At 34.3% G+C, this 27,007-nt stretch overlaps 1 protein-coding gene across 4 annotated transcripts in view; it reads right to left on the reverse strand.

Annotated features, from left to right (window-relative positions):
* Positions 1-505: 505 nt before the first annotated feature.
* Positions 506-27,007, reverse strand: part of LOC150098944 (uncharacterized) — a 139,375-nt gene continuing 112,873 nt past the window's right edge. For all 4 annotated transcript variants that reach the window (XM_090405425.1, XM_090405429.1, XM_090405426.1 and 1 more), the window contains 5 exons: positions 26,075-26,217; positions 22,384-22,492; positions 13,963-14,101; positions 1,922-2,054; positions 506-1,008 (listed from right to left, as the gene is read on the reverse strand). In XM_090405425.1, the coding sequence (XP_090261551.1) occupies positions 897-1,008; positions 1,922-2,054; positions 13,963-14,101; positions 22,384-22,492; positions 26,075-26,217 (636 nt within the window). In that variant the 3' untranslated portion in view covers positions 506-896. The remainder of the gene's footprint in view (positions 1,009-1,921; positions 2,055-13,962; positions 14,102-22,383; positions 22,493-26,074; positions 26,218-27,007) is intronic.

Raw genomic sequence — 27,007 nt, forward strand, 5'->3', positions numbered from 1 at the left:
CGAGTTGGAATCCTGTCGTGGGCATGGATGTTTGTGATTGTCCGTGGAAATAGTAGTGATGGTGTTGGTGTAGTTGCAGTTGGTGGATTGAGTGGTAGAGAGAGAGATGTAGAATAGATTCCTTCCCTCGATGAGTCTTTCGACTCCCTGGAGGCGTCACATAATAATAACAAAATATTATTAGTAATGATAATAATAAATTATTATTGTTGTTGTTGTTGCTACTAACACCACTGCTAGTAGTTATGTATATATATGTATATTTATTCAAATAATGAATGTACTTTGTACTGCATGTTTGCAATAACAGAAAATATATGTTAATGATACTAAGTATACACAATAAATACTGTAAGTATGCTAACACGTTTTTTTTTAAACTTGGAAAAAAAAAAATAGCCATTTCTCTTTAATATTAAATATTAGTTGTGTGATTTCCAATACAAATGTTAAAATGTAACTATATTATCAATGCAAATTTTATTGCACATCATTGTCTGTTTTGTTACTCATGTTAATATGTCTTTACTGGGCATTTTGTGCCTAGGCTTAATGTGCCTTTGTAATTATTGTTATTATTATTTGAAAAAAAAAAAAAAAAAGTAGTCTATCAACAAAATTTTTATTTCTGAACAGCTGGGAGATAGATGGGAAAATTAAGCTGATATTTGCATTCATCGTATCAAAAATCAGACCCACCTACTTCTGCTTTAAAGCAAAGCAAAAAATTTTTTGTATTTAATCTGTGTTTTAATCCTCTTGAATGTTATATACAAGACAAATTTAAATTCAACAGTTTAACACATGAACAATTAAAAGAATAGCTAATTATGAAAAAGACATCCAATTTTTCATTAAAAAAAATTATATTAATGTTTTTTTATATATTCTAAGGATTACAAGTTCTTAATTTTTATAGCTGCCAGTGTCCACATGTTTATCCAATAATCCAGTGAAAATTCTTCAACTTTACACTGTGGCAATGCAAACTGGGCTGGTTGATTTACCCTGAAGATAAAAAAGTGAACAAATATATGTATTAATAATATGAAGAAAAAATAAAAATTTAGAGACTTTCACACTCGCATAATAACTTAAAAGTAATGACTAGATATTTTACATTTAGACTTCACTATATGCTGAGAGATACTATAAAAGTTTTCTTTTAACATTTGTAGAACTGTAACCCTGCTCAAAAGACCAAACACATCACTTCAGGCCTCCAATAAGCAGGATGGTGGGTTCACACTAGGCAATGAAATTCATCTTTCATTTAAAGACAATCACAAACATACATGGTAAGATTTGAACTTGCAGCCTGCTAGCATACCTTTGTAATGTGTACAGTAAACACGGAAAATGCCATACTATTGCAATGTCCTCCTTCATAATCAGGTAAGTAATGAGAATGGAAAAAGAATAATAATAATAATAATAATAATAATAATAATAATAATAATAATAATAATAATAATAAAAAAAGGTGTGACAGCTGAAGATAACAGTTAAATAAAAGAGAGCTGGTAGTCACAGTCAGGTGCTACATATTTTTATTTTATTTATTTATTTTTTTTTTATATGGTTCCCACCCATGAAAGGTTTTTGTAAACCTATAGTACAATTGTATGGGTAGACTTAAGGTAAGCATTCAAATGGTAATTTATGGATCAGGCAGCCCTTTTAAATACGATTAAAGCTGTTAAGAGGAGGAATAGCTAAAGAGAATAGTCATATACATTGAATGAAGAATATAAAGAAACAGACACTAATGCTATTATCTGTTAAATACACCACATATAAATTAAAGCAATAATAAAGGAATATGAAAATGTACCTGAATTAATTTTAAGTATTAAGAGCAAGTTAATTATTAAAGCTCAAAAATCAGTACAAAACATTATAAGTCATAGAGTTTACATACCAGTTTTCAAATGCTATCTTTGCATTATTTAAATACAATATTCCCACTTTATGAAGTTCAATTTTATCCATCAATGGCTGAAGAAATGTATTCTCTTGATATCTATCAAGATTCTCCACTTTACTGACCAGATCTATAATTTAAAAAAATAAAAGAAATAAATTAAAAAAAAATAATAATAATAATATATAGTACTTGCCTTAAAAATATTTTCTTAGTAAATAAGTAATAATATAATTTTAATCCATTATTTATTATAGATTTTTAACCTAATTCAACATTTCCTAGTCTTGTAAAGTATCCACATAACATTTTAGATACATGAATTTCAATTTCATTTAATTCTCTTTTTCAGTCAACTTTTTTTTTTTTTTTTTTTTTTTTTTTTTTTTTTTTTACAAACTGGCCTGTTATTTACTTAACTGCTTTATGAACTATATTAACAATTTTCTGATATTGCTATTATTATATTATAGACTCCTTGCAAGAAGTTCACACTAACCATTATTCACATAATTATCATGCTTAAATGCATTCACTGACAAAGAACTCACAACAACCTCTGGCATTCTATTTAACTCATTTGCTACTCTCCACCCAAAAAAAAAAAAAAAAAAAAATTTATACCTCATGCTCTTGCAAACAACACTTTTATTACAGAGCTTCCAGGAGTAATGCTCTGATCTCTTTCCATGCAGTGAACACTTTTTTTTCTGCATCAGTCTTATAAAACTCGTGTTTCTATTGTATTCCCTCTTTTCTAACAGCCAAAGTTTGTAACTTACAAACTTTCAATCCACCTCATAGGGTGGATTCCAAAAATTTGTCACATCTTTACTTGCTTCCAGCTCTTCTTTGCCATTATTTCATCTACCAAGAAATTAGACCACCAGATTTGTGTTTATGTGATTGTATCGAAGTCTTATAAAAAGGAATAACTACCTCTGCAGTATGAACAATTTATCAAAACTCACTTATCAAATCTTATTAATTTCTTGTCATCCAGTTACATCAGTAAAATATCATTTATAATAACCTTTTTTCAGCCCAAAGAAGAATCTTGCACTTTTCTAGTTTTTTTTTTAATGTGATTCCCACTCATGAAACGTTTTAAGCTTATAGTACATTAGTACCGTGAGTGGTCTACATAACTAGCAAATGAATATTCTTTGTCCACACCATCAGTCTATCTAAATCATTCTGTAGGATCTCTACATCTCTATTAACCTACTCAGTTTAATGTACGAATTAAACAGCAGCGGTCCAAGTACAGAGTCCTGTAGCATACCATTCGTCATCAGCCATCTACTTGATCTGCTCCATTAACCACTCTTTTATCCATATCATCAATTTCATATTCCCTATTTGCTGTAGTTTAAGCAATAGGCCCTCATGTTGTGTTTTGTGCTGCTACACATATATTAATTACACTGAGGTTATTTGTATAACATCAGTAACAACTATCAGCATGGAATGTGTCCACTCCGAACTGCAATGCAGTTCTCACAATGTCGTAGCATGCTTAGCACCAAGTCATGCAGCAAATGCATGACTTGGTGCTGAGGCAGACTGGCCCACACCTCATTGAGAGAGCAAGATAAGGCCTTGTTTTTTTCTAGGGGGAGGGGGGATTTCGATTTGCAATGCATAAATTTCCCATTAAAAACTAGTTTTACTGAGTTAACTAGAAGAATAAACACTTCATACTGCTGGTATATTACCATCAATTCACGATTGGTGCCACACACGAGATATTACAAGATACTTGGAGAGTACTACATAATTAAGTTTATATTATTACTAGATTCCTATCAATAATTTCCTTCCATATTAATCTGCAATTTTCAAGTCTTATTTACTTCATATCTTACATTTCAGTCTTTAAAACACTACTAACTGCATGATCATCTTAATCTGCTTCTTCTTCTGGCTTATTTCCCATTGTCTATCATGCTGACTTATTCTGTTTATGTGACCTAAACCACCTTGGATTAATCTCTGCTCACATATTTTGAATACTTACAATGTGAAGTTTCTTAACTTTCTTTCTAATATCTTCATTTTAATATGATTCTGCAGCTGATGCCATCTGTTCATGCCACAATTTTTCTCAGAAATCTCAGATCTGTTGTCTCTAATGAGCTGTTTTATTTCTAATATAGTACAATTTCTAAACTAGTAATATTCAAGACTGTGTTCAAACTGATTTGAACACAGTCTTGGATATTACTAGTTTAGTATTTTGGCTAATTTCATGCTTATTCCAAAATTTATTTAAATAGCTCCCCACCATACCACCTTTGTTTATTCTATTCTCTATTTTGATATTTATCTTGTCATCTTCACTAAAAATCATACCTTAGCAATTGACATATTTTATGTGCTCTATAGATTTTCTTATGAGAATGTTGCTGCTGTTTTTTATGTTCCTGTCAATTTATGTGTATTCTGCATATTCTTTCAATTCTAAATGTAAACTTGCACAACTTAATTACAGATTATATATTCTGTAATGAAGTTGTGTAAGTTGTGAATTCTGCATATTCTTTCAATTCTAAATGTAAACTTACACAACTTCATTACAGATTATATATCATCATCATCAAATTCCTGCCACGGACCCTCAAGATGTGTACAGAGATATGATAGTACTACATGAAAAAAATTACATCATTACTAACTTCCTATCTACAATTTTCCTCCAAATCAGTCTGTTACTTGTCAAGACTCCAACATTATCAGATCTTATATTTCTATCGTCTAAGGCACTTTGTACTGTATCAATCCACCTATATCTTGGTCTTCCTCTGGGTCGTTTTGCTGCCAACCTGGCAGAGAACACTTGTTTTGCTAATCTTTCTTCGCCCATTCTGTTTAAGTGACCATACCATCTGAGATTAGCTCTGCTAGTGCATTCCTGGATGCTGACAATGTCAAGTTCTTTCCTAATAGCCTTGATTTTAATATGATATTGCCATTGATGCAATCTGTTCATGCCTATAATCTCTCTCAGGACTCTTATATCTGCGGTCTCTGAAGTAGCTGAAATGTTTTACTTATTCCACAGGTTCTCCATTCACAACACAGTTGACATTTTCAATGATTCTGCCTATTTTCATTGTCTTTGTCTTTTCATTGCTGACCTTCATACCATATATATCTATTACAACAGTTATTCAATTTAGTCAGAGAATCTTGCAGACTTGTAGTGGATTTATTTAGAAGTATAACATCGGCAGCATAAAGCAAAGAGCTGACATTAACATCTCCAATTTTGATATCATGTTTAATACCACTTTCCTTCATAATGTGATCCATATAGATAATGAATAACAGAGGGGATAATGTACATCCTTGTCTCACACCAGATTTCACATTAAACCATCTTCCTGTACTTCCTTCAGTTCTAACTGCTGACTTACAACTCAAATAAAGACTAAATATTGCTTGATATAATGCCCCATTGACACTATATAACCAGCACTTCCCAAACTGTGGGCCGTGAAATAATGAACACAAATTTAAAATGTTTTAAGACTAAGTAAATTTTTTTTATTTTAAAAGAAACGTATTTAACTTTTATTATTTATTATTTCATTTTTCTTATTTTTTATATTTTAATGGAAAAATTCACACATTGGTGTTGGTTCACAAACTTTGCTTCCTGCGTATTTCGGTGCTTAATGAATATCAGTAAATATTGCTTATTCATATGTTTCATTTCAAAGCAGTGGTTAATTGTATTTACTTTGAATACTCTCCAGGGAAGCTCCAAATCTTCCTGTCCCTTTCATCACGCGTTTGTAATCAGGGACTGTTGATATTGACTTTATATACATATCAAAACTCGTTTTATATTATCACTGTTATCCGAGCTAGTTTTCTGTTACCAATAAAAGTTTCGCATATACTTCACACATGAAAAAAAGCTTAAACAAGTTCATGTGGGGAGATAGTAACTGCTTGCAGTGGTAAACAACACCTCCCTAACAGCCACTATATTGCAGAGGCAATAAAAACAAGTACTTTTATTATGCCAGTGAATAAGGTATGTGGAGACTGTGTAATATATTTCTCAACAAATGGTGCAATTAGAGACAACTGGGACAAAAACACACTAATTAATGAATCACATGTCCCCTCATACAGAAACTATGCTGTATTGACTGAAACAAAACCATATGTTGCATGGGCAAGCACAGTATCTAACTAAAAACTATTGTTATTAATTAGATGTGTGTGAGTTCGATTTCCCAAGGCAGCAATAAAATTCAACCAAACTATTAAAATTCGTAAAAGTGTTAAAACTAAGTAATATATACATATATATATATAATAAATGTTATGGCAGTTTCACATATGGAATTCGGTTGAAGAGAGTTAGCATTTCAACTGAATTGTCAGCTATGCTTTTATCTTTCGGTTGCGCGATCTTTTGTTAATACTGCACCAATCATATGCACGTTTTAATAACCTGCCTTTGCTGTCTGTTTCACGTTAGGCTTAATTACCATAAAGGGAGAAAAGTCACAAAAGAGAAAAATTTTCCTGGTCCAGGGATTCCCTTATTCAGGTAATATTCACTAATTTCATGTTATCAATCTGTGGTGTGCCAGTATCGGTAAGTGGTGATATTATTTGATCTATTCTACGTTAAAAAATTTAAACCTGAGATGGATAAGTGGCTGATAAAAAAAAAAAAAAAATCCCGCGAACAATCAGAAGCAGAAAAAAAAAAAAAAAGACAGTATTTCATATTTTACCAGAACAGCCCGCATCGTCTTCAGAACCAAACGGATAGAGGCAAAAAATGTAATATATGCATTTGATTTTTGCAATATTCGCTGTGTATGTTTTGTATTGAATATAAATACAATTAATATTATAATAATATATCTCTCTATTACGATTTTTTTTTCGAGGGGGACAGTGAAATATTTTAATTTTTGCAAAGGGGGGGCCCTGAGATCCAGAAGTTTGGGAAGCACTGCCATATAACTGTAGCATATTGAATAGCTTCTCTCTTGGCATCTTGTCATATGCCTTTTCCAAATCGACAAAACTTAAATACAGATCTTTGTTATATTCCCTTACTTTCTCCACTATTTGTCATAAAGTGAAGATATGATCCTGACAGCCTCTATTTGACCTGAATCCAGCTTATTCTTCACCAAGCTTTTCTTCCACCATTCTTCTCAACCGTTTTGTAAGTAAACTTGCATAGATCTTGCCAGGAACACTCAGTAGGGAAATACCTCTGTAATTCTCACATTCAGTTTTATTTCTCTTTTTACATATAGGTACTATGAGAGCTCTACTATATTCATTGGGAATTCGTCCCTCTGTCCAGGCATTCTGAACTATGCAGTGCAGCCACTGTAAGACTTATACCACCATACTTCAGCATTTCTGGTCGAATACTCCTGCTGCCTTTCCACATTTCAAGCCTTTGATGGCTTTTTTCTACTTCGAGTATGGATGTGTATTCCTGACTGCATGCCTGGTCAGTGTTTTTTTTTTTCACTGTGCTGTCATCACTGCTTGTTTCATTTAGCAGTTTTTCAAAGTAATTACTCCATACTTCAAGGATATCTTTTTCTCCCGTTTTCATTTCATCTTTATCATCTCTAATTCCTTTTACAGCACTCTTTCCTCCATTCCTAAGCTTCTTCAACACCCTCCAGAATATTTTGCCACCTTCTTGATATTTATTTTATATATTCTTGCCAAAGTCCTCCCATGACTTTTGTTTAGTTAGTTTTACACAGTTTTTAGCATTCTTGCATTTGTCTCTATATTCTCTAAGAGCACATATATTGGCCTGTATATTTCCCATTACACGAATAATGTTCAAAACATTACAATTTATATGGAGTGATCAATATAATTTGTAATGTTTTGAACAGTTTTCCCCTTGGCATCTTAAGGGATGCCAAGGAAAAAACCTTTGCAGAACTTCTGTATTTAATGCCAATATTTTAAGATTATGAAAGTGTGAGTGAGTAAAAGGATCACTACTGTTTTAATACAAATTTATTTTATATGTTTTGTTTTTACACACACACACACACACACACACACTTTGTTAATAAAATATATAAAAAGAAAATTTAGTTTCATATAAGTAGAATGAAACACCAAACACATGTCTAGGGAAAGAACCTGTGAACTTAGGAGAAAATATGATGGCTTAATTGATAACAAGACAAATGTCCTGTTAGCAATACATAATTATTCCATATATATTTATGCATATACAGATAAAGAAATAAATTAACAATACTGGTGGATTTTGTTAAGGCATTTGATAGAATACTATATGAAAAGTGGCTGCATAAATTGGAGAATATGGGACTGGAATATAAACTATTGACTTGGATAAATGGGTGTCTGAAAAACAGACATCAGGAAAGTGTTATATGAGGGGGAGGGGGAATGAATTTGCCAGATTTAGTGTACCTCAAGGATTAGTCCTTGGAAAACATTGTTCCATCTACATATTAATGATATTGGGAAAGACCTGACAGGTAATGCAAATATAGGAAGACAATCTGAGTTTTTACTGAAAATGGCACTTCTCTGGGTTATATTTACAATTTTTGCTATGACCTTAGAATTTTAAATTCCTATGGATCCTGGAGTTATCCACCATAACTCCAAGATCCACAGCCTCATCAGTTTCTCCAAGCATAATCTTATCAATATAATATACCAGTGGATATCTCATCACACCAATGTGCAAAATTAATGACTTGAATAGGCTGGAAGTGTGGGCAAATGATAAATTGCTATCAGTTCAGTGTTAGTAAATGTAAAGTTATGCACTTTGGTGTGATGAGATATCCACTTGTATATTATATTGGTAAGATTATGCTTGGAGAAACTGATGAGGAGGCTGTGGATCTTGGAGTTATGGTGGATAATTTCAAGATCCATAGGAATTTAAAATTCTAAGGTCACAGCAAAAATTGCAAATACAACTCACAGGAAAACTGCAATGTAAAGATAAGGAAGTAATTTTGCCTCTTTATGATATAACATTGATATAACAGCCTCTGAACTACTGTGCACATATTTGGTCTGCTGAGTTCTTAGGGGATAAAGAAGTACAAAGATAATATTGGGATTATGGAATGTAGATTAATGAGGACAGATCGAGAGTATGTAGAGTGCAGACATTGACAGTTAGAAAAAAAGAGAGATGATATGATATAAGTCTATAAACTTCTGAAAGGATAGTGGTTGATGATGACATTTTTTATATGGAAGATGCACAAAACACAGGAGAGCATCTGTGGATATTGAGTTTGTGTATGGTTATGAAAGGGCTAGATTTTTATCTCAGAGATCAGTGAGTCAAAGCTGTATAACTGAGAGGAGACCTCCACATAGCCTTTAAAGGAATGTGGAGAACCGACCAGGGCTTCTGACCTAATGTCCAATCCTCACCTTCTCGTGGTTCACCCTGTTAGGTATCTACCTGGATACTGAACAAATGAGGATGGGCTGGCAATTTGGGATTTAGCCGACCAAATTGTATTCTTATTGGTTAAACCAAAATACAAAATGATGGTACAACATGACAAAATTTCATGCCGGCTGGGGCGTCGCCCGGTTAAACAAGGCCAGCATTGTGTTTTCGCCAGGGAACCAGGGCGAACAGCGAAAAGTCAGCTACTGGAACAAATCTGAAAACACACCCCAACTCAACATCACCAGAGTTAAAGATCAGTACTATCAACATAAGAAGCCTGAATGGCAAAGAAATGGAGCTAGCGAAGGAATTAGATAAGTACCAGATTGACATAATAGGGGTGAGTGAAACAAAAAAAGACAAAAATGGGTGAGATCTTTTTAAGCAATAAATACAAAATGTTATATTCAAGCAATGACAATCAAGGGAAAGAAGGAGTAGCCATAGTATTCAACACAAAATACGAGGCTAATCTTCTTGAATGGCAGGCAGTCTCAAGTAGAGTGATTTGGGCAAATATGAGAATGGGGAACTGGACAATGAGACTTATTTGTGTCTATGGTCCCACAGAAGGTTCTACTAAGGTAGAAGTGGAGGAATTTTTTGAGGCTCGGCTCTAGACAAAGCTACTGACACAATGAAAAAGGAAAAGTTGGTCCTTGTTGGGGATCTAAATAGCAGAGTAGGAAATGATTGTGAGGCATAAAAAAAATATTTTGGGAAAATTTGGAGAAAAGAGCAAAGCTAATAATAATGGCAAATATCTGTTGGATTTCGGCTCAGGACGTGGACTGGTTATTACTTACACCATTTTCCAACATAAAAATGTGCACAAATTCATATGGAGAGAAAAGGCAAGGAATAAGAAAAGTCTCATTGACTATGTTATTGTTGATAGTGATGTTTTCTTCCTGGTGCAGGACACCAGAGTGTACAGAGGATTTGAAATTGGAAGCGATCACTATTTACTCTTGAGCAGGATAAAATTGAATTTCATATTGAAAAGAATGACATGTAATAAAGTTTTAAAGCGAATAAAAGTTGAGCAGCTCTCAGATCTGAACTGTAGACTAAAATACACAAAGATTATTGAAGAAAAAATGAAAGACTTTGAGAACAGGAACCAAACCTTGGAGATTCGGTGGCAAGCCTTGAAGAAAACCCTGATTGATTCAGCTAGAGAGGCATGTGGTGTAGTTGTATACAAGGATAGAAAAATTAGAACTCCATGGTGGACACAGGAAGTTAAAGAGGCAGTGAAGGAAAAGAAGAAAGCATATCAAAAGTTCCTGGCAAATAAGTCAGCTTATGCTCTTAGAGAATACAGAGACAAATGTAAGAAAGCTAAACACTGTGTAAAACTAGCTAAACAAAAGTCATGGGAGGACTTTGGTAAGAACATAGAAAATAAATATCAAGAAGGTGGCAAAATATTCTAGAGGTTGTTGAAGAAACTTAGGAATGGAGGAAAGAGTGCTGTAAAAGGAGTTAGAGATGATAAAGGTGAAATGAAAATGGAAGAAAAAAAATAGATAATTTGCTAAATGAAACAAGCAGTGATGACAGCACAGTGATAATAAACACTGACCAGGTATGCAGTCAGGAATACATATCCATACTTGAAGTAGAAAAAGCCATCAAAGGCTTGAAATGTGGAAAGGCAGCAGGAGTAGATGATATTCGACCAGAAATGCTGAAGTATGGTGGTATAAACGTCTTACAGTCGCTGCGCTGCATAGTTCAGAATGCCTGGACAGAGGAACGAATTCCCAATGATTGGAGTAGAGCTCTCAATAGTACCTATATATAAAAAGGGAAATAAAACTGAATGTGAGAATTACAGAGGTATATCCCTATGAGTGTTACTGGTAAGATCTATGGAAGTATACTTGAGAAACGGTTGAGAAGAATGGTGGAAGAAAAGCTTGTTGAAGAATAAGCTGGATTCAGGTCAAATAGAGGCTGTCAGGATCATATCTTCACTTTATCACAAATAGTGGAGAAAGTATGGGAATATAACAAAGATCTGTATTTAAGTTTTGTTGATTTGGAAAAGGCATATGACAAGGTGTCAAGAGAGAAGCTATTCAATATGCTACAGTTATATGGTGTCAATGGGTCATTATATCAAGCAATATTTAGTCTTTATTTGAGTTGTAAGTCAGCAGTTAGAATTGAAGGAAGTACAGGAAGATGGTTTAATGTGAAATCTGGTGTGAGACAAGGATGTACATTATCCCCTCTGTTATTCATTATCTATATGGATCACATCATGAAGGAAAGTGGTATTAAACATGATATCAAAATTGGAGATGTTAATGTCAGCTCTTTCTTTATGTGGATGATGTTACACTTCTAAATAAATCCGCTACAAGTCTGCAAGATTCTCTGACTAAACTGAATAGCTGTTGTAATAGATATGGTATTAAGGTCAGCAATAAAAAGACAAAGACAATGAAAATAGGCAGAATCACTGAAAATGTCAACTTGTTGTGAATGGAGAATCTGTGGAACAAGTAAAACATTTCAGCTACTTAGGCACGATTTTTAGTGAAGATGGTAAATTAAATATGGAAATTGACAACAGAATCAACAAAGTATGGTAGGAAGTCAACTGAATAAATTCATATGAAATAAGAGAGAAATTAGTCGGAACACTAAATTAGCTGTATACAAGACAATGTTCAAACCAGTTTTAACTTATCGATCTGGGAACTGGGTCAGAAGTAAAACACTTGACCAAAGACTAGAGACTGCAGATATGAGAGTCCTCAGAAAGATTAGAGGTGTGAACAGATGGCATCAATGGCAATATCATATTAAAAAAGAGAATATTAGGAAAGAACTTGACATTGTCAGTATCCAGGAATGTGCTAGCAGAGCTAATCTCAGATGGTATGGTCACTTAAACAGAATGGGCGAGGAAAGATTAGCAAAACAAGTGTTCTCTGCCAAGTTGGCAGGAAAACAACCCAGAGGAAGACCAAGATATAGGTGGATTGATACGGTACAAAGTGCCTTAGACGATAGAAATATAAGATCTGGTAATGTTGGAGTCTTGACAAGTAACAGACTGATTTGGAGGAAAATTGTAGATAGGATGTTAGTAATGATGTAAATTTTTCATGTAGTTCTATCATATCCTATACACCCCTTGAGGGTACATGGCAGGAATTTGATTATGATGATGAGATCAGTGAGTGAGTGGGATGGTTTGCCTGTTGAAGTTTGAGTTCATCTAGTGTTGATATGAGTTTAAGACAAGATATATGAACAACTGGTGTGGGTAATGCATGGTGTTCCTTGATGAGGCCTTGAAAGCTTCTGATCATAATATTACTAATAAAATTATAAGGACATGGAAGTATGATAAGCATGACCAGTTTGGTACGGCAAAATTCAGGAAAGATGCTCTGGCCCCATGGAACAATTAGAACTTATAGAACCAGTCAACCTTTTTTCATTTCTTAAATATCTAGTGAGAACTCCTATAGCTCTTTGTTTTTAGCTGAAAAGAGTAATTCTGAAGTTGCCTGGAACTATGCCTCATTCATGATTTTATAACCTCACCATACAAACTCATAGAGAGACAAAGAAAGTTAATTATAGTAGCAAATTTTGCATGCTGAAAGAATATTCCTTTGTTGATCACTGCCATTACGATGATTGTGGCCCACATATTAAAGTTAATTCTTGTGCTCCTCTGTCTACTCACAGTAGCATGCTGACTCCCACCACATGCTTGCTATTGGATGGACAGCAGACAATAGTTTCCACTGCCAACAAACAGTAGAGACTGCTATATATTAGCAGTATACTTGCAGCGACATCTGATAGCAACTATCATACAATGTTCAGAATCACTCTGAGTGAACTTGGCTAATTATGTGAATTTCATATACTCATGTCATATTATCTAGGTTGTATTATTAGTGTTCCATACTATATTACCAAGATTTTGCTATATAAATTCATATGTGTCTATCCATATTTTAAGAGCCCTGCAGTTAGAAGTGAGATTTAAAATTGAATACTGTTATTGGTCAACCCATCTTGTGTTACAAAAGAAAAGACCTAATTTTCAGGGAAATGGATTAAAAGGGTTGCACTTTGTTTTAAACGATCATTGTATACACGTGAATTAAAACAGGTTTTTGCTAGCTTCATGAAGAAATGACAATGTTTATTGTGAGAAATGATCAAGTATTATGGCTAATCAGAGAATGAGTCTTTGTTTTGATCAAGTGGGTTTAAAAAACATTACAGTATTAATGTTGCCTTAGATAACTTTTCACATATTTAGTAAGCTCCTAGAAAATTAGTATTTGCATGTACAGCAAGGTCTCGCAATAGCAAGCTCATAAGAACCAAAGAAATACTTTAATACAGCTTAAAGTTTGCTATATGATTCTGTCTAGAACTTTATGACTGTTGTTGTAATGAGCAAAATTTAGTTATAATGAGTAAGAATAACTGTATCACTGACAATTTTAACAACATTATATTTCATATACTTTTCCATGAAAACAAAGAGCTATAATTAGATATAATTTCAAAATCATCCTACCTGAAACAAATGACTTAATACCATAGTAGTTTTCACTTTTCATTTTGTCAATGAAGGGATTCATAATCTTGTTTTCTACTTTATTTCTGGATAATGCCAATTTTAATTCCACTGCATGCAACAAAAGTTTCTCAACTCCCTAAAGAAACATTAAAATGTGATTTGATTATTTATCCTATCATAATTCTGATATCTACATAATAATGTAGTAATAATAATAACTAGCATAATAATATCAACATGTTGAGCTGGTACATAGCAGATAGTGACTCAGCTCTCCAAATAACAGGTTGTGGTGAAATCTTACTGGGAGATAATTAAAAGAAACAAACGTATTAACCACAGTGAAAATTATTTAATTGTAAATATTTGGTTATTTAAAAAAAAAAAAAAAATTACTGGGAGATGATTGTTAGTCTTTAGGTGGCAGACTATTTTCATCAATGTCCATTGACAGACCATTTACAGGCTTGAAGTAGCTTGAGCAAGTTCTACATTTTGAGAGTGGGATTCCCATCAACCTACGTCCAAATGTGTTGCAAGGAACAACTTTTCATAGGCAGTAAAACAAAATAATTTCCCATTATGTTTGACATTTTTGGCAATGTTTAAATTATAAAAATCTAATTACTATATTAGAATATGCTTACTATTCTACTAAGCAAAGTATGACAGTTCTGAACTAGAATGCAAAACCCTGACGTTCCTAGCTACAATGGCCTGAATTAATATTTCTTAGTATTATAAACTCAGTAAAAAAGGTATTGGAGAAATTGGAAAAAGACAGAATTCAGGACTAGGAAGATAGGAATATGATATTTTAGAAAGGGAGGACAACATGGTTTACTGAAGGACAGGTCTTGTCTTAGTAATTTGCTTACTTTTTTTTAATAAAGAGATAATGGAATTGGATAAGGGAAATGGCTATTCAGTGTTAATGCTGGTCTTTGCAAAGGTATTTGGCAGGATTCCACATACAATTCTGCTGTATAAATTGGAGCAAATGGGAATCAATATAAATCTGGTGATTTGGATTAAATGGCAGCTGATGGACAGACAGCCAAGAGTTGTTTATGGAGTTGAGTTCAGGAGAAGACAGGTGGCTAGTGATATACAAGGCTCAGAACTTGGTGCTCTGTTTATAAAAACTTTCATGGCTTACACATATAAAAAATATATATTATTTTATTCAAAAACTCCAACATATTTCATCCAACATTACCTGGAAATGGGATTTATGAATAACATTCTATTTTTTTCTAAATGTGTAAGTCATGAAAGTTTTTATAAATAAGTCTAGTACACATGCTCATTAAAACTATTTATTTCGTTCTCTGATGTTTAATTTGTATACCAGTGATATATGAAATGATAAGAAATATTTGACAGGAAATATTAAGCTGTTTGCTGATGATGCAAACTAGGAAGAGCAATAGCAAATGAAGGTGATGCAGAGATCCTGCAAGAAGTCTTAAATAGACTAGCAGTATGGGAAAAGGTAAATGGGGTGCCAGTTTAATGTGGCCAAGTGTAAGGTGATATATTTAAAAATAAGAGATCATAAGCTGATGATGCCAGGGAGTTGAAATTTAGAGGGTATGTTGCAAAGGCATCCAAAACAGCACATCAGATTGCATCATTGTTCAAGAAGTTATTGTTCCCTTTTATAAGACTTTAATAAGGTTATATCTGGAATACAGCATGCAAATCTGGTCGTCTGGATTTCATGGGGATGAAGATGTGCTGGAGAGGATTCAAGGGTAAGTGAAAAAGATTGTAGCAGATCTATGGAATTCTTCCTAAGTTCGTCAGTGGGGTTAAAAACTCTCTGATAGGCAAAAAAGAGGAGACACGATAGAAACATATATGCTATTAGAGGGATTTTATAGGAGTGACACTGAAGATTTTTTTTTTTCAGTACCAGGCAGGAGGGGAAAGAACGAAGGGTAGGAGTGTGGTTAACAAGAGTGTTAAGATTTAAATTTTGCAGAGGTGGAATGGGTTGCCAGAGGCAGTCTGTGAACAGTGCATAATTTTAAAGAGAGTCATGATAAGTATTGTGTGAATAATGGATCTCCTATTATGAGTCTTCTGACTCCATGAAGGTACCTGTACAATAATAATCTACAACTGTTCAACCAAAATATTTTATATATATATATATATATATATATATATATATATGAAGTAGGTTCCAAAAGTTTAGCCTGACATACAAAATTTGCACCAATTTTTAAATGCCGTGCATGGCAGACATCATCATCTATGGGAAGGTTAGTGTACTAATTTCAACTCTCTACCTGTATCATTCAGTTGGAGGCACTTGTTTGACTAACACATGGCATGCTAAGTGGCTGTCATGTTAGAAATTCTTCACTGGGCTGTGATAAAGTTTTTCACCAAAGAAGAGCGTTCTTCAAGTGCTATCAAACAATGATTGGATGCTTCCCCACAAATAATGGTGTTTATGGGGAAGCTTCTCCTTCATATTCCTCTGTGAAGGAATGGGCTAAACAGTTTCGCCTAGGAGAGAGAGAGAGCATCGAAGATGATCCTGATGATGCCTGTGGAAATGATGACTGAGAAAAATGCCTCTCTCTTGTTGAGGAGGAACTGCTCAATGACAGACGGCTGAAGCTCAAAGTAATCTCAGCAAGGTTGGGGCTTTCTATAACAACTGTTTTTTGCATCATTCACAAGAAGCTTCACATGACGAAGATCGATGCAAGGTGGGTGCCCCAACTTTTTTATTTCAGAAGGAGCATCTTATGATCACAAGTTTTTAGAGCTTTGCCAAGGGAATTGGAGAGAGAAGTGCTGGAATCCATTGTCAAATGGAAGAAACCATGGTCCTTTATTATTTATTATACTATATCATCCTCTTTCCAAAAGGGAATCCACGGAGTGGTGCAAACCATTTTCTCACAGCGCAAAGCACTGTGAGAAAAGCCAAGGCCACTTAGTCCACCAAGAAGATCACAAAAACAATCTTTTAGGATAGCTGGATCGTAGCATCTCCTGGATTAGTGTATATGCATATGCAAACAGTTTATCAGGTTACAATGACGGAAACTAGGACTCATCCTGTCAACCAGAAGTGCCCTAAGACTTGGTCTCTTGGACAATTGCTCAGAGTCTGCTAGCTGAATATAGAAAGTATCAGCAGGGTTAAGAGCGAATGTCTTACTAGACTTCATGACAACAGAATTGACATTGCCATCATACAAGAAATTTTCATCAGATCTAAATAAAAATGTGTGCTGGATTCTACCACAACCTTATAACTACCGAAGATTTGTGAAAATAGTAATTTCCACGGCCAAAAAACACATCCCTAGAGGTGCTAGAAAAGAATACATACCTGGCTGGAGCAAAACACTTTATAAGAACTTTCTGAATAGTGGACATGTGGATGTTGCAGATGATCTTATTGACAACTTAAATGAAGCTAGAAAGAACAAATGGATTGACACCATCGAAAGGCTGAACTTTTCATTCAAGCAGGAAGGCATGGAGCCTTCTTAAAAAGTGGGTGGTAATTCCCATTGCCCCAATGCAAAAGCTGCTGTTAGTGCCTGTATTGCCAATTGGATAGTGAATCTGTCCAGAGCTAAATCAGAAAAAACCACACCAAAATAATTAAGAAGGAATTGATCAGACTTAAAGAAGGTTGTTCTGAAGTGACCAATCTATTGAATCCATTCACCAAAGAAGAACTTCTAGCTGCACTCCAGGGAGTGAAAACTGGTAAAGCACCTGGATTTGATAATATTCACCCTGAGTTTTTAAAAAACTTGGAACCAAATACAGTGGAATGGCTGATAAAATTCTTTTCTAATATTCTATAGAGTGGTAGATTACAAGCAGAATTTAAAAAATCAAAGATAATAGCCATCCTGAAACCTGGAAAGCCTGTTGATAAACCTGAAAGTTATAGACCTATAGCACTGCTCAGTGTCTGTCTTAAGTTACTAGAAAGACTTATTTACAATAGAATTAGTACTATTATTATTGACACTTTCCCTTATGAACAGGCCAGTTTCAGGCCCGGGCGCAACTGTGAAGGTCAAGTTTTGGCCCTAACAACTCATATAGAATCTGGCTTTGAAAAATGCCTTAAAACTGGTGCAGTCTTCATAGACGATGGCTGCGTATGACACCGTATGGAGGAACGGCATGATCTACAAGCTCCTTATAATACTGAAATGTAGAAAAATGACCCATCTGATCAACACTATTCTATCTAATAGAACAATACAGGTAGTTCCAGATGATGATATGAGCAAGCTAAGAACACTTAACAATGGACTCCCAACAAGAGTCAGTTCTGACCCCCTCTTCTTTTCAATTTGTATATTTCTGACCTTCCAAGGACAACGTCTAGAAAATTCGCATATGCTGATGATTTATGCATCACATTCCAACAACAGAACTTCTGTACTATAGAGCATGTACTAACTAGTGACCTAGAGGAGCTAAACCACTTCTTTGAGAAATGGCATCTTATTCCAAGCACTACCAAGACTGAAATGTCCTGTTTCCATTTGAACAACAGCATGGCACGAGACTTCTTAAGAGTGCCACTAAATGAGAACATACTACTGCACAATTTTAATCCAAAGTATCTAGACAGAACCCTCTCCTTTAATAGCATCTCTCCAATATTGCTGCCAAACTGAGAACTAGAAATAACATACTGCATAAAGTTGCTGGAACAACTTGGGGGGGGGGGGGGGCTTGTGCTCCCACATTAAGGACATCTGCTCTGGGCCTCATCTACTCAACTGCTGAATACTGTTCAGCTGTCTGGCTGAACAGTGCACACATTAAATTAATTGACACTGTGTTGAATCACACAATGTGTATCATTTCTGGAACAATAAAGAATACTCCATCATATTGGCTACCAGTTCTGAGCCACATACACGATGCCAAGACAACCTGATTCCCAAATATAACAAAATTTGCTGGAACCCACTGCTTCCTATACACTCTGATATTTGACAGCTTTACTTCACAGAGGCTTAAGTCAAGACACCCGTCTATTATAATGGCACAACAACTTGTCACATAGGGCTATGATGCAACAATAGCATGGCAGATAGAATGGACTGCCAAAGCCCTGGTAATCTGGCAGACTGTCTTTAACCCAAATAGCCCTCCATCAGGGTTTGACCTACCTCGAAAAATATGGACCTCCCTAAATAGAGTTCGCACCGACCATGGTAGGTGCGGAGCTTCCTTATTTACTTGTTGAATAAGACCAAACTCATCTTGTGACTGTGGTGAGGATAACCAAACTATATAACATACCACAATTGACTGTCCTCATAGAGCCTTCAATGGACCAGTAACTGACTTTATAACAGTTTCTAGTGATGCTGTTGACTGGTTGTCGAACTTAGACATTCAATTTTATGTTTATTTGTATATTTTTATATGTATATATGACGACAGTGTCACTTCAGACTATTGTATTCTTTTATGCATTTTGTTGTCTTGTATGTGGTTTTTGTGTGTATGATATGTATGCATGTATTCTTCTTAGCCAAACACTAAATAAGGAAAGGAATACCACTGTGAATACAGAATACTATGCTTCACTCCTGCACAAACCGCATATGAACTATAAGATTTGACAAATACTACAGTGCTGACAAAACCTGGAGGCAAATTCCAGAATGAGTAATTGAACAATCATTTAGAACTATCACAGTATTCTATACACCTATTGAGGGTACATGTCAGGAATTTGTAGATGGAGTGATTTAACATTCCAACGCCATAAAGGAGAAGAGACGAGGGATACTGAGTAATGGTGTTCACTTGTTTAACGACAATGTTCCAGTCCATATGGCTATTGTTACGAAGGCTGCAGTGAACTTGTTTAACGACAATGTTCCAGTCCATATGGCTATTGTTACGAAGGCTGCAGTGAACTGTGGCTTCCAGGAGATTGAACATTCACCCTACAGTCCAGATCTAGCACCCAGTGACTACTACCTCTTCTTGAAACTGAAGAAAGATCTTTGAGGAAGAAAATTTGCAGATTACAACGAGGTGAAAGATGCAGTTTTAGGTCATTTTGCAGACAAAAGTACAGACTATTTTTCAAGGGCATAGGAATGTTAATTCAAAGATGTGAAAAGTGTGTTGAAGTAAAGGGAGATTATGTTGAAAAGTGACACAGTTGTTTTCTTTTTATCACCTCTAAAAGTTAGTCAGGCTGGAAACTTATGGAATCACCCTCGTATATAACTTGTTCCCTTTACATAAAACTTTTAGGTGTGATTTCTTTTCCTTTTCCTTCTTTCATCTGTTTTTTTTTTTTTCCAGTTTTTGGAAGACCTCTTTAGTATCCATTTGGTAAATCCTCAACACATCACATCTTAATGACATAATCTCTTTCCTTTCTGTGTGCCAAATTTTAAAGATAGTGATCTCTCATGACAGACATTCCTGAGTCTTGATTTTTCAATTGTGACATGGGTCAACATACATATTTCCTAATCTCAAAATCCAGATAACCAAAATACACTACTTGGAAACAAGTCAATGGACACCCCATAGGGGTGTCCATTGACTTGTTTGCATCGTGCCAAGTAATGAGTTGTGTTTTTGGCAGTATAAATTAGAGGAATATGATGCTCCCAAGTCAATGCAATTGTGTCCAGATAAAACGGCTGCAAGAAAGAAACTGACTGATGGAGTTTGATAGAGGCATTGTGATATGATGTCATGCTGTAGGCCTATCTGTTCAGGAAATTATTTACAAATTGGGCCATCCCGTGTCAATAATCAGCGATACCATACTGAGATGAAAGTTCAGGGCTGTCCAACAGTGGGCATCCAACCACACTTACCAAAAGTGACTGTAGGGTGCTACAATGAATTATATATAAAATTTGTCATTATAATATATAAAAACTGAACACATACCTACACAAAAACACTCAGAACTGAGGCTCACAACACAGCTTTCCATGGTAGGACCACAATATTCAAGACCCACATTACCTGAACCAATATGTAGCATCGTCTTCAGTGGTGCAAAGAGCATGTACAATTGGACATAGAAGCTTGGAAAGCTGTGTTATGGAGCGACAAATCATGCTACACCCTCTACTGAGCAGATGAACGGGTGTGATAGATGCCTGGTAAACATCTGTTACCAGAATGTGTAAGTAGATATTACACTCCTGAATAAATCCATTGAAGTCTTTAGGATTCTTTACCAAAGTGAATAATATCTGTTACAAATTTGGAATGAAAATGCTGAAAATGAAAACTGTGAAAAACAGACGGGAACTTAAAAAACATTAACTATATTCTCAATGGAGAACCTACACACCAAGTTAAATATTTCCACTATTTAGGCAGAATTTTTAGTGATAAATTAAATATGAGAAAAAAAAACTGGTATTAGCAAGTTAAGTCAATTTATGTGGAATAAGAGAGAAATTAACCAAAACACTAAAATAGCGATGTACAAGACAAGGCTCAAACTTATTTTAACTGACAGGAGATTAGATAGAAATAAAACAGTTGATCTAAGACTAGAGACCATAGATTTGATAGTTCTGAGAAAAATTAGTGGAGATAGTACCAATGATAGAATCATATGAAATCTAGGAAGATAGTAGATGTGAGCATAGCTAATATGTGGTAGTATTTTTACTTAAACAGAATGGAAAAAGAAAGGTTAGTTAGCAAAACAGGTATTTGATGGCCAGGAAAAAGATCCAGAGGAAAACCACAATTTAGGTGAATGGATGCAGTCAGAAGCACTTTAGAAGACTGAATTATAAGATCTGACAATACTGGAAAATCTGGAAATAAACTCCAGAATGAGTAATTGAACAATCATGTAGAACTATCACAATATTCTATATACCTGTTGAGGGTACATGTCAGGAATTTGATGGAGTGATTTAACATTATCATATTACCCGTGCATAAAAAGTCTTTGTATAAACAAACCTCTGATTATCAGATATTATTACACCAGACTTTGCAAGTATTCCATAGATTGTTTGGATTAATCCTATTCACATATATCTTGAAGTTCAATTACTAACTCTAATATACATTATTAAATGAGAGTTGTTAAGGAACCCAAATCAGTAAGGTATGTATACAAAGAATCAGAGAAGCCAAGGAAATCTCTGTTTCTAAAGAAATAAATTAATTTCATTATGATGAAATGAATTTTCCTCCACCCACCCACCCACAAGCAGTCAATGCAATTTTAGGAATCATAGAAAAAAAATTATGTAATATAAAATGAATATTTATTGACAAAAATCCAAACAAATCTTTAATAGAAAATATTTGTGAACCACAAATGAGATAATCTGTGTTCCAGCTATATCTGAACAAGTATAATTCCTTTAGGATTTTTATAAGATAAATGTAACTCACTTCAAAAGGCAAAAACTTAAGTGCAGCCATTATTTGCTTCATCTGTTCTGCTCTTGGGTGGTTATGAAGCCTGTATATCGCTAAGTCAGCCGAGTGCACAAATTCAGAACTGAATATTAAACACAAAAAAAAACAATTTTATATGTATATATACACACACACACACACCCACGCACACACACACACATTAAATATTTCTGCATGCATGAAGCTTCTGCACTTTTCTAAAGCTCAATATAATGATATGAGGGTTACAAATAAAGTAGTGGCAACTCTGTTAGGAGACGTATAGAGAGAGGCAGTAGTTCTATATACTGTACACATGCACAAAGTGACACAGCCCATTCTAACAAGTGTCATCATGTGAAGAAGTGGTTAAAGTCAATGTCTCAGTGTACAAAGCTCTAAGGTATGTTCGCAAGATTAGAACAATGATCCTATCATTGTTCAGGTTGCATGAATTAAAATAAAGTTATGAACAACTGTTATCTTAGGGAAGCCTGTGGCAACAGTGCCCTTACTGTACTGGACTGTTGCAAGATGGGTCAGTATATTTCTTGCAGGGCAAATCACCTGAATGATAATTGCTGTGCAGAACGACCTGCCATTTCAGATGAACATGTCGAGCTCTTGTATGGGGAATCCTTGTGGTTGATCAGCGATGGACTGTATGCCAGTTGGCCCAGGAAACTGGGATAAAAAGTCATTGTGTTTGGCACATCCTAAAAGAGAGGCTTGGTATGTACAAAATTTCAGCTTGTTGCATTCCACATCACTTGAGTGAAATGCAAAAATGGCACAGGTACATGATTGCTGGCCTCCATCTGGAATGATACAAAAATGAAGGGGATGCATTCCTGAAATGGATCATAACTATTGATGAGCTTGGGCAAGGGCTTATGAGCCTGAACTGAAGAGACAATCCAATGAATGGTGCCATTCAGAATCACCTTGTGTGAAAAACCTTTGCCAAGAACCCAGCACAGTTAGTTATGCTGTGTCCCAAAGGCAAACCGTTAATGCACAGTACTACTGACAATTTCTGGAGCACCATTTGTCTGGCTTTTAGGAGAAAGTGACCACATTTTTTCATAGCTTCTCCATCATGTTTGTTGCATAACAATGCATGATGTCATGTGTCACAATTGGTGATAGAGATGTGAACAGGTATCAATAGGAAGTATTGGAACATCCTCCGTATTCACCGGAAATGAGTCCTAGTGACTTTGACTTGTTTCCCAAAATGAAAGAACCCCTTCAGAGGGCTGTGGTTTTGTGATGTGCAAGAGGTTCTTCAAAGTAGGTTGCACTATCATTGATATCAACAGCCAACACTGCTGACGGCATCCAGCGGCTCTCACAAATTTGGAAACAGGTGCAGAACTTGGCAGGAGATCACATTGAAGGGATATAATTGTATCATCACCATTCCTGGTATATACCTTCAGGGGATGTACAGGATAATTATGATAGTATTACATGAAAAAGTTATACCATTATTAACTTCAATCGATAATTTTCGTCCAAATTAATCTGTTATCTGTCAAGACTCCAATATTATCAGATCTTATATTTCTGTCTTTTAAGGTTCTTTTTACTGTATCAATCCATTCACATTTTGGTCTTCCTCTAGGTCTTTTTCCTGACAACCTGGCAAAGAGCATTTGTTTTGCTAATCTTTCCTCTCTGATTCTGTTTAAGTGATAATACCACCTGAGATTAGCTCTACTCACACATTCCTAAATGGTAACAATGGAGTTCTTTCCCGATATCCTCATTTCTGATGTGATACCAACTGTTCACTCCACTAATCTATCTCAGAATTCTTATATTAGAGGTCTAGTCTTTGATCACTTTTATTTCTAACCCAGTTCTTGGATCCATAAGTTAAAATTGTTTTGAACACTGTCTTGTATATAGCTAATTTCTTTCTTATTCCATATAAATTTATTCAGCTGACTTCCTACCATACCAGCTTTACTAATTCTGTTGTTTATTTCCAGATTTAATTTACCATCCTCACTAAATATCGACAAGCAACACTCTGATGATGGCATCTAGTGGCTCCCATAAATTTGGAGACAGGTGCAGAACATGGCAGGAGATTACACTGAAGGGATGTAATTGTATAGGCTTAATAAATAAACTATTTTACATTTTGTGCACATATTGCCACTACTTTATTTACAACCCCCATATAAATGTGTATAATTAAACACTAACACAGTCAATCATAGATTTACTATTAGAGAGCAATCATTAATACTACTATAATTAAAGGCTACATGTAAATTGTATAAAGACAAAAATAAAGTCCTTCCCTTCATGCTTACACGGTGATCAGAATACATCATGAAAATTATGGAAACAACTACTGTATTAGAGTAAAACTTTAGTATAAAACTTTTGGTTTATAGCTTAATATAAACCAAAAGTTGAAACTATTTACCAAACTATTAAACTATAAACTAAAAACATGACGTTTCGACCTTCATATTAAGGTCATCATCTGGAGTATACAAATATATACAAAGAAACATGATGCTACACGATATGCTAAAGTTACTGATCACTGTGAAAGCATGAAGGAAAGGATTTTATTTTTGTTTTTATACGATTTACATGTAGCCTTTAATTATAGTAGTATTTGGTTTTTTTTTGTATAGAGTCCTGTTATTATTATTATCTATTAGGTTACAAAATTAAATTAAGCTGGAGAGCAACATGTTCACACAAAAAAAATACTTATATAAGTATACATATAAATTACAACAAACAAGTATGGATAGTGGCCAATAAAAGCTGAAAAACTGCTTAGAGTCCTAAAGGATTTGCTGAAAACTAAGTGGGTTAAACGTATTCCATCCAAATTTTTCGGATTTTTATGCCACCATTACTGTTAAGATTAGGGTGGTTAATCAAAATTTTGATGTACAAGTATTCACAAATATTTTATTTGTGAATACTTTATTTTGAAGATCAATCACATCAAAATGAATCCACAAAACATAACAATGTTCAGATTTTGATGAGAACAATGCAGTGTAGTAAGGGCATATCATTCCATTGTAGTGAGTGGTCTGTGGATAAAGAATGGTCTGCTAATTGATATTTCTCATGTCTGTAGTAGCTGATATAACAGAATATAATTGATACAGCCTTATCTGTGATAACAGTGGAAGGAACATTAGTTATGACTTGTGTTATTTCCATTATTATATTGATGGTGCCTTCCACTCGAGTTCCAGTTCTATGCAAACGGCCCAGCTGGCATGATCATGTTGTACCATCACATTATTAGTAGTTCAAGCATACAAATAAAGCATACAAGTTTTTCAGAAGTCCCAAACTTGGCCTATTCTTATTTGTTCAGAATCCAGGTGGACACCAAATAATGGAAGACAATAAGAAAAGGTAAGGAATGTACATAAGCTCCAAAACGTTTTCTTCATTCCTCACATGCTATATGAAGGTTTCCTCTGAGTTATGTTATCCAGCTCTGACTCTAAACAAACCCTAGCAGATTGCATTCAATTTGAAATTCTTGTAAGAGATACATAAAATTTTACACTGCCAACATTATATAATTCACAAATATGAATTTAAGATAATAGGTATTCTTATTATACTAATTTATAAAATAATGAAAAAAAAACCTGAATATGAGAATTATTACATTAAGAAATATTACCTTTCAGACAAAACAGTTTGAAGAGGGGATAAAGTTAAATATTTAAAATTACTTAATTCTTCATCTATACAATTAAGCAAACAATGGTTTATGTTTTCAGTTTCTTCTGACTTTTTTGTAGCCCAGAAAAGAAGCTGCTTCATCTGTAAGAAATGTACAGAATCTAATTATTTTAAAAAAAGGAAATTATTACATTTAAATTGATTATATGATGCTTAAATGATTTAAATTTTACATTACAATTAAATGACAAATTATCCACATTCATATTTAGTATCACAGTTATAATTACTAAACATAATCTTATAAATTAAAGACCAAGGCTTATTAAAAGTACAGTGTAACTTGAAGTTATATTAAGTATCTCATTATTGCTAAATGTTTTGATTACTTCAAATTTGACTTTTGCATTTTTAAGGGGTGATCCAATATTCCCATCCCCCAAAAAATGATATTTAAGCTGTGTAAAATTTTATCAGTGCAAAGAATTGTGAGTTGTAAAAATATGGCAGCACTGACTTATTGGCCTTATTATCTAAAAATTATTGATGCAAAGTCATAAAAAAATCTAAATGTTTTAAGCAAACAACGGTTTATGTTTTCAGTTTCCTCTGACTTTTTTGGAGCCCAGAAAAGAAGCTGCTCCATCTGTAAGAAATACAGAATCCAATTATTTGGATTCTGTATGTTTTGTTGGTGAATTTTTAAGGCTCTGACTGCTCTTACCTTTATATCAGTCATTTTTAACTTGGCATCAATAACATTTGAATTTTCACAATATTGTTTATTAGCTCATTTTTTTCTGTCTAGTGCAGTGATTCCTAACCTTTTTCCAATTATATACCATTTTTAAACCCATTTCTATAAATTGTACCCCTTGTTTTTAAAATAGCTGTTTTTAAATACTGATACTTTTGTTCAGTATCTATCTTA

Source organism: Typopeltis vanoorti, chromosome 15 (genome assembly GCF_054136105.1).
Source record: "Typopeltis vanoorti isolate ZY-2024b chromosome 15, IOZ_Tvanoo_1.0, whole genome shotgun sequence".
In the NCBI taxonomy this organism is placed as follows: domain Eukaryota; kingdom Metazoa; phylum Arthropoda; class Arachnida; order Uropygi; family Thelyphonidae; genus Typopeltis; species Typopeltis vanoorti.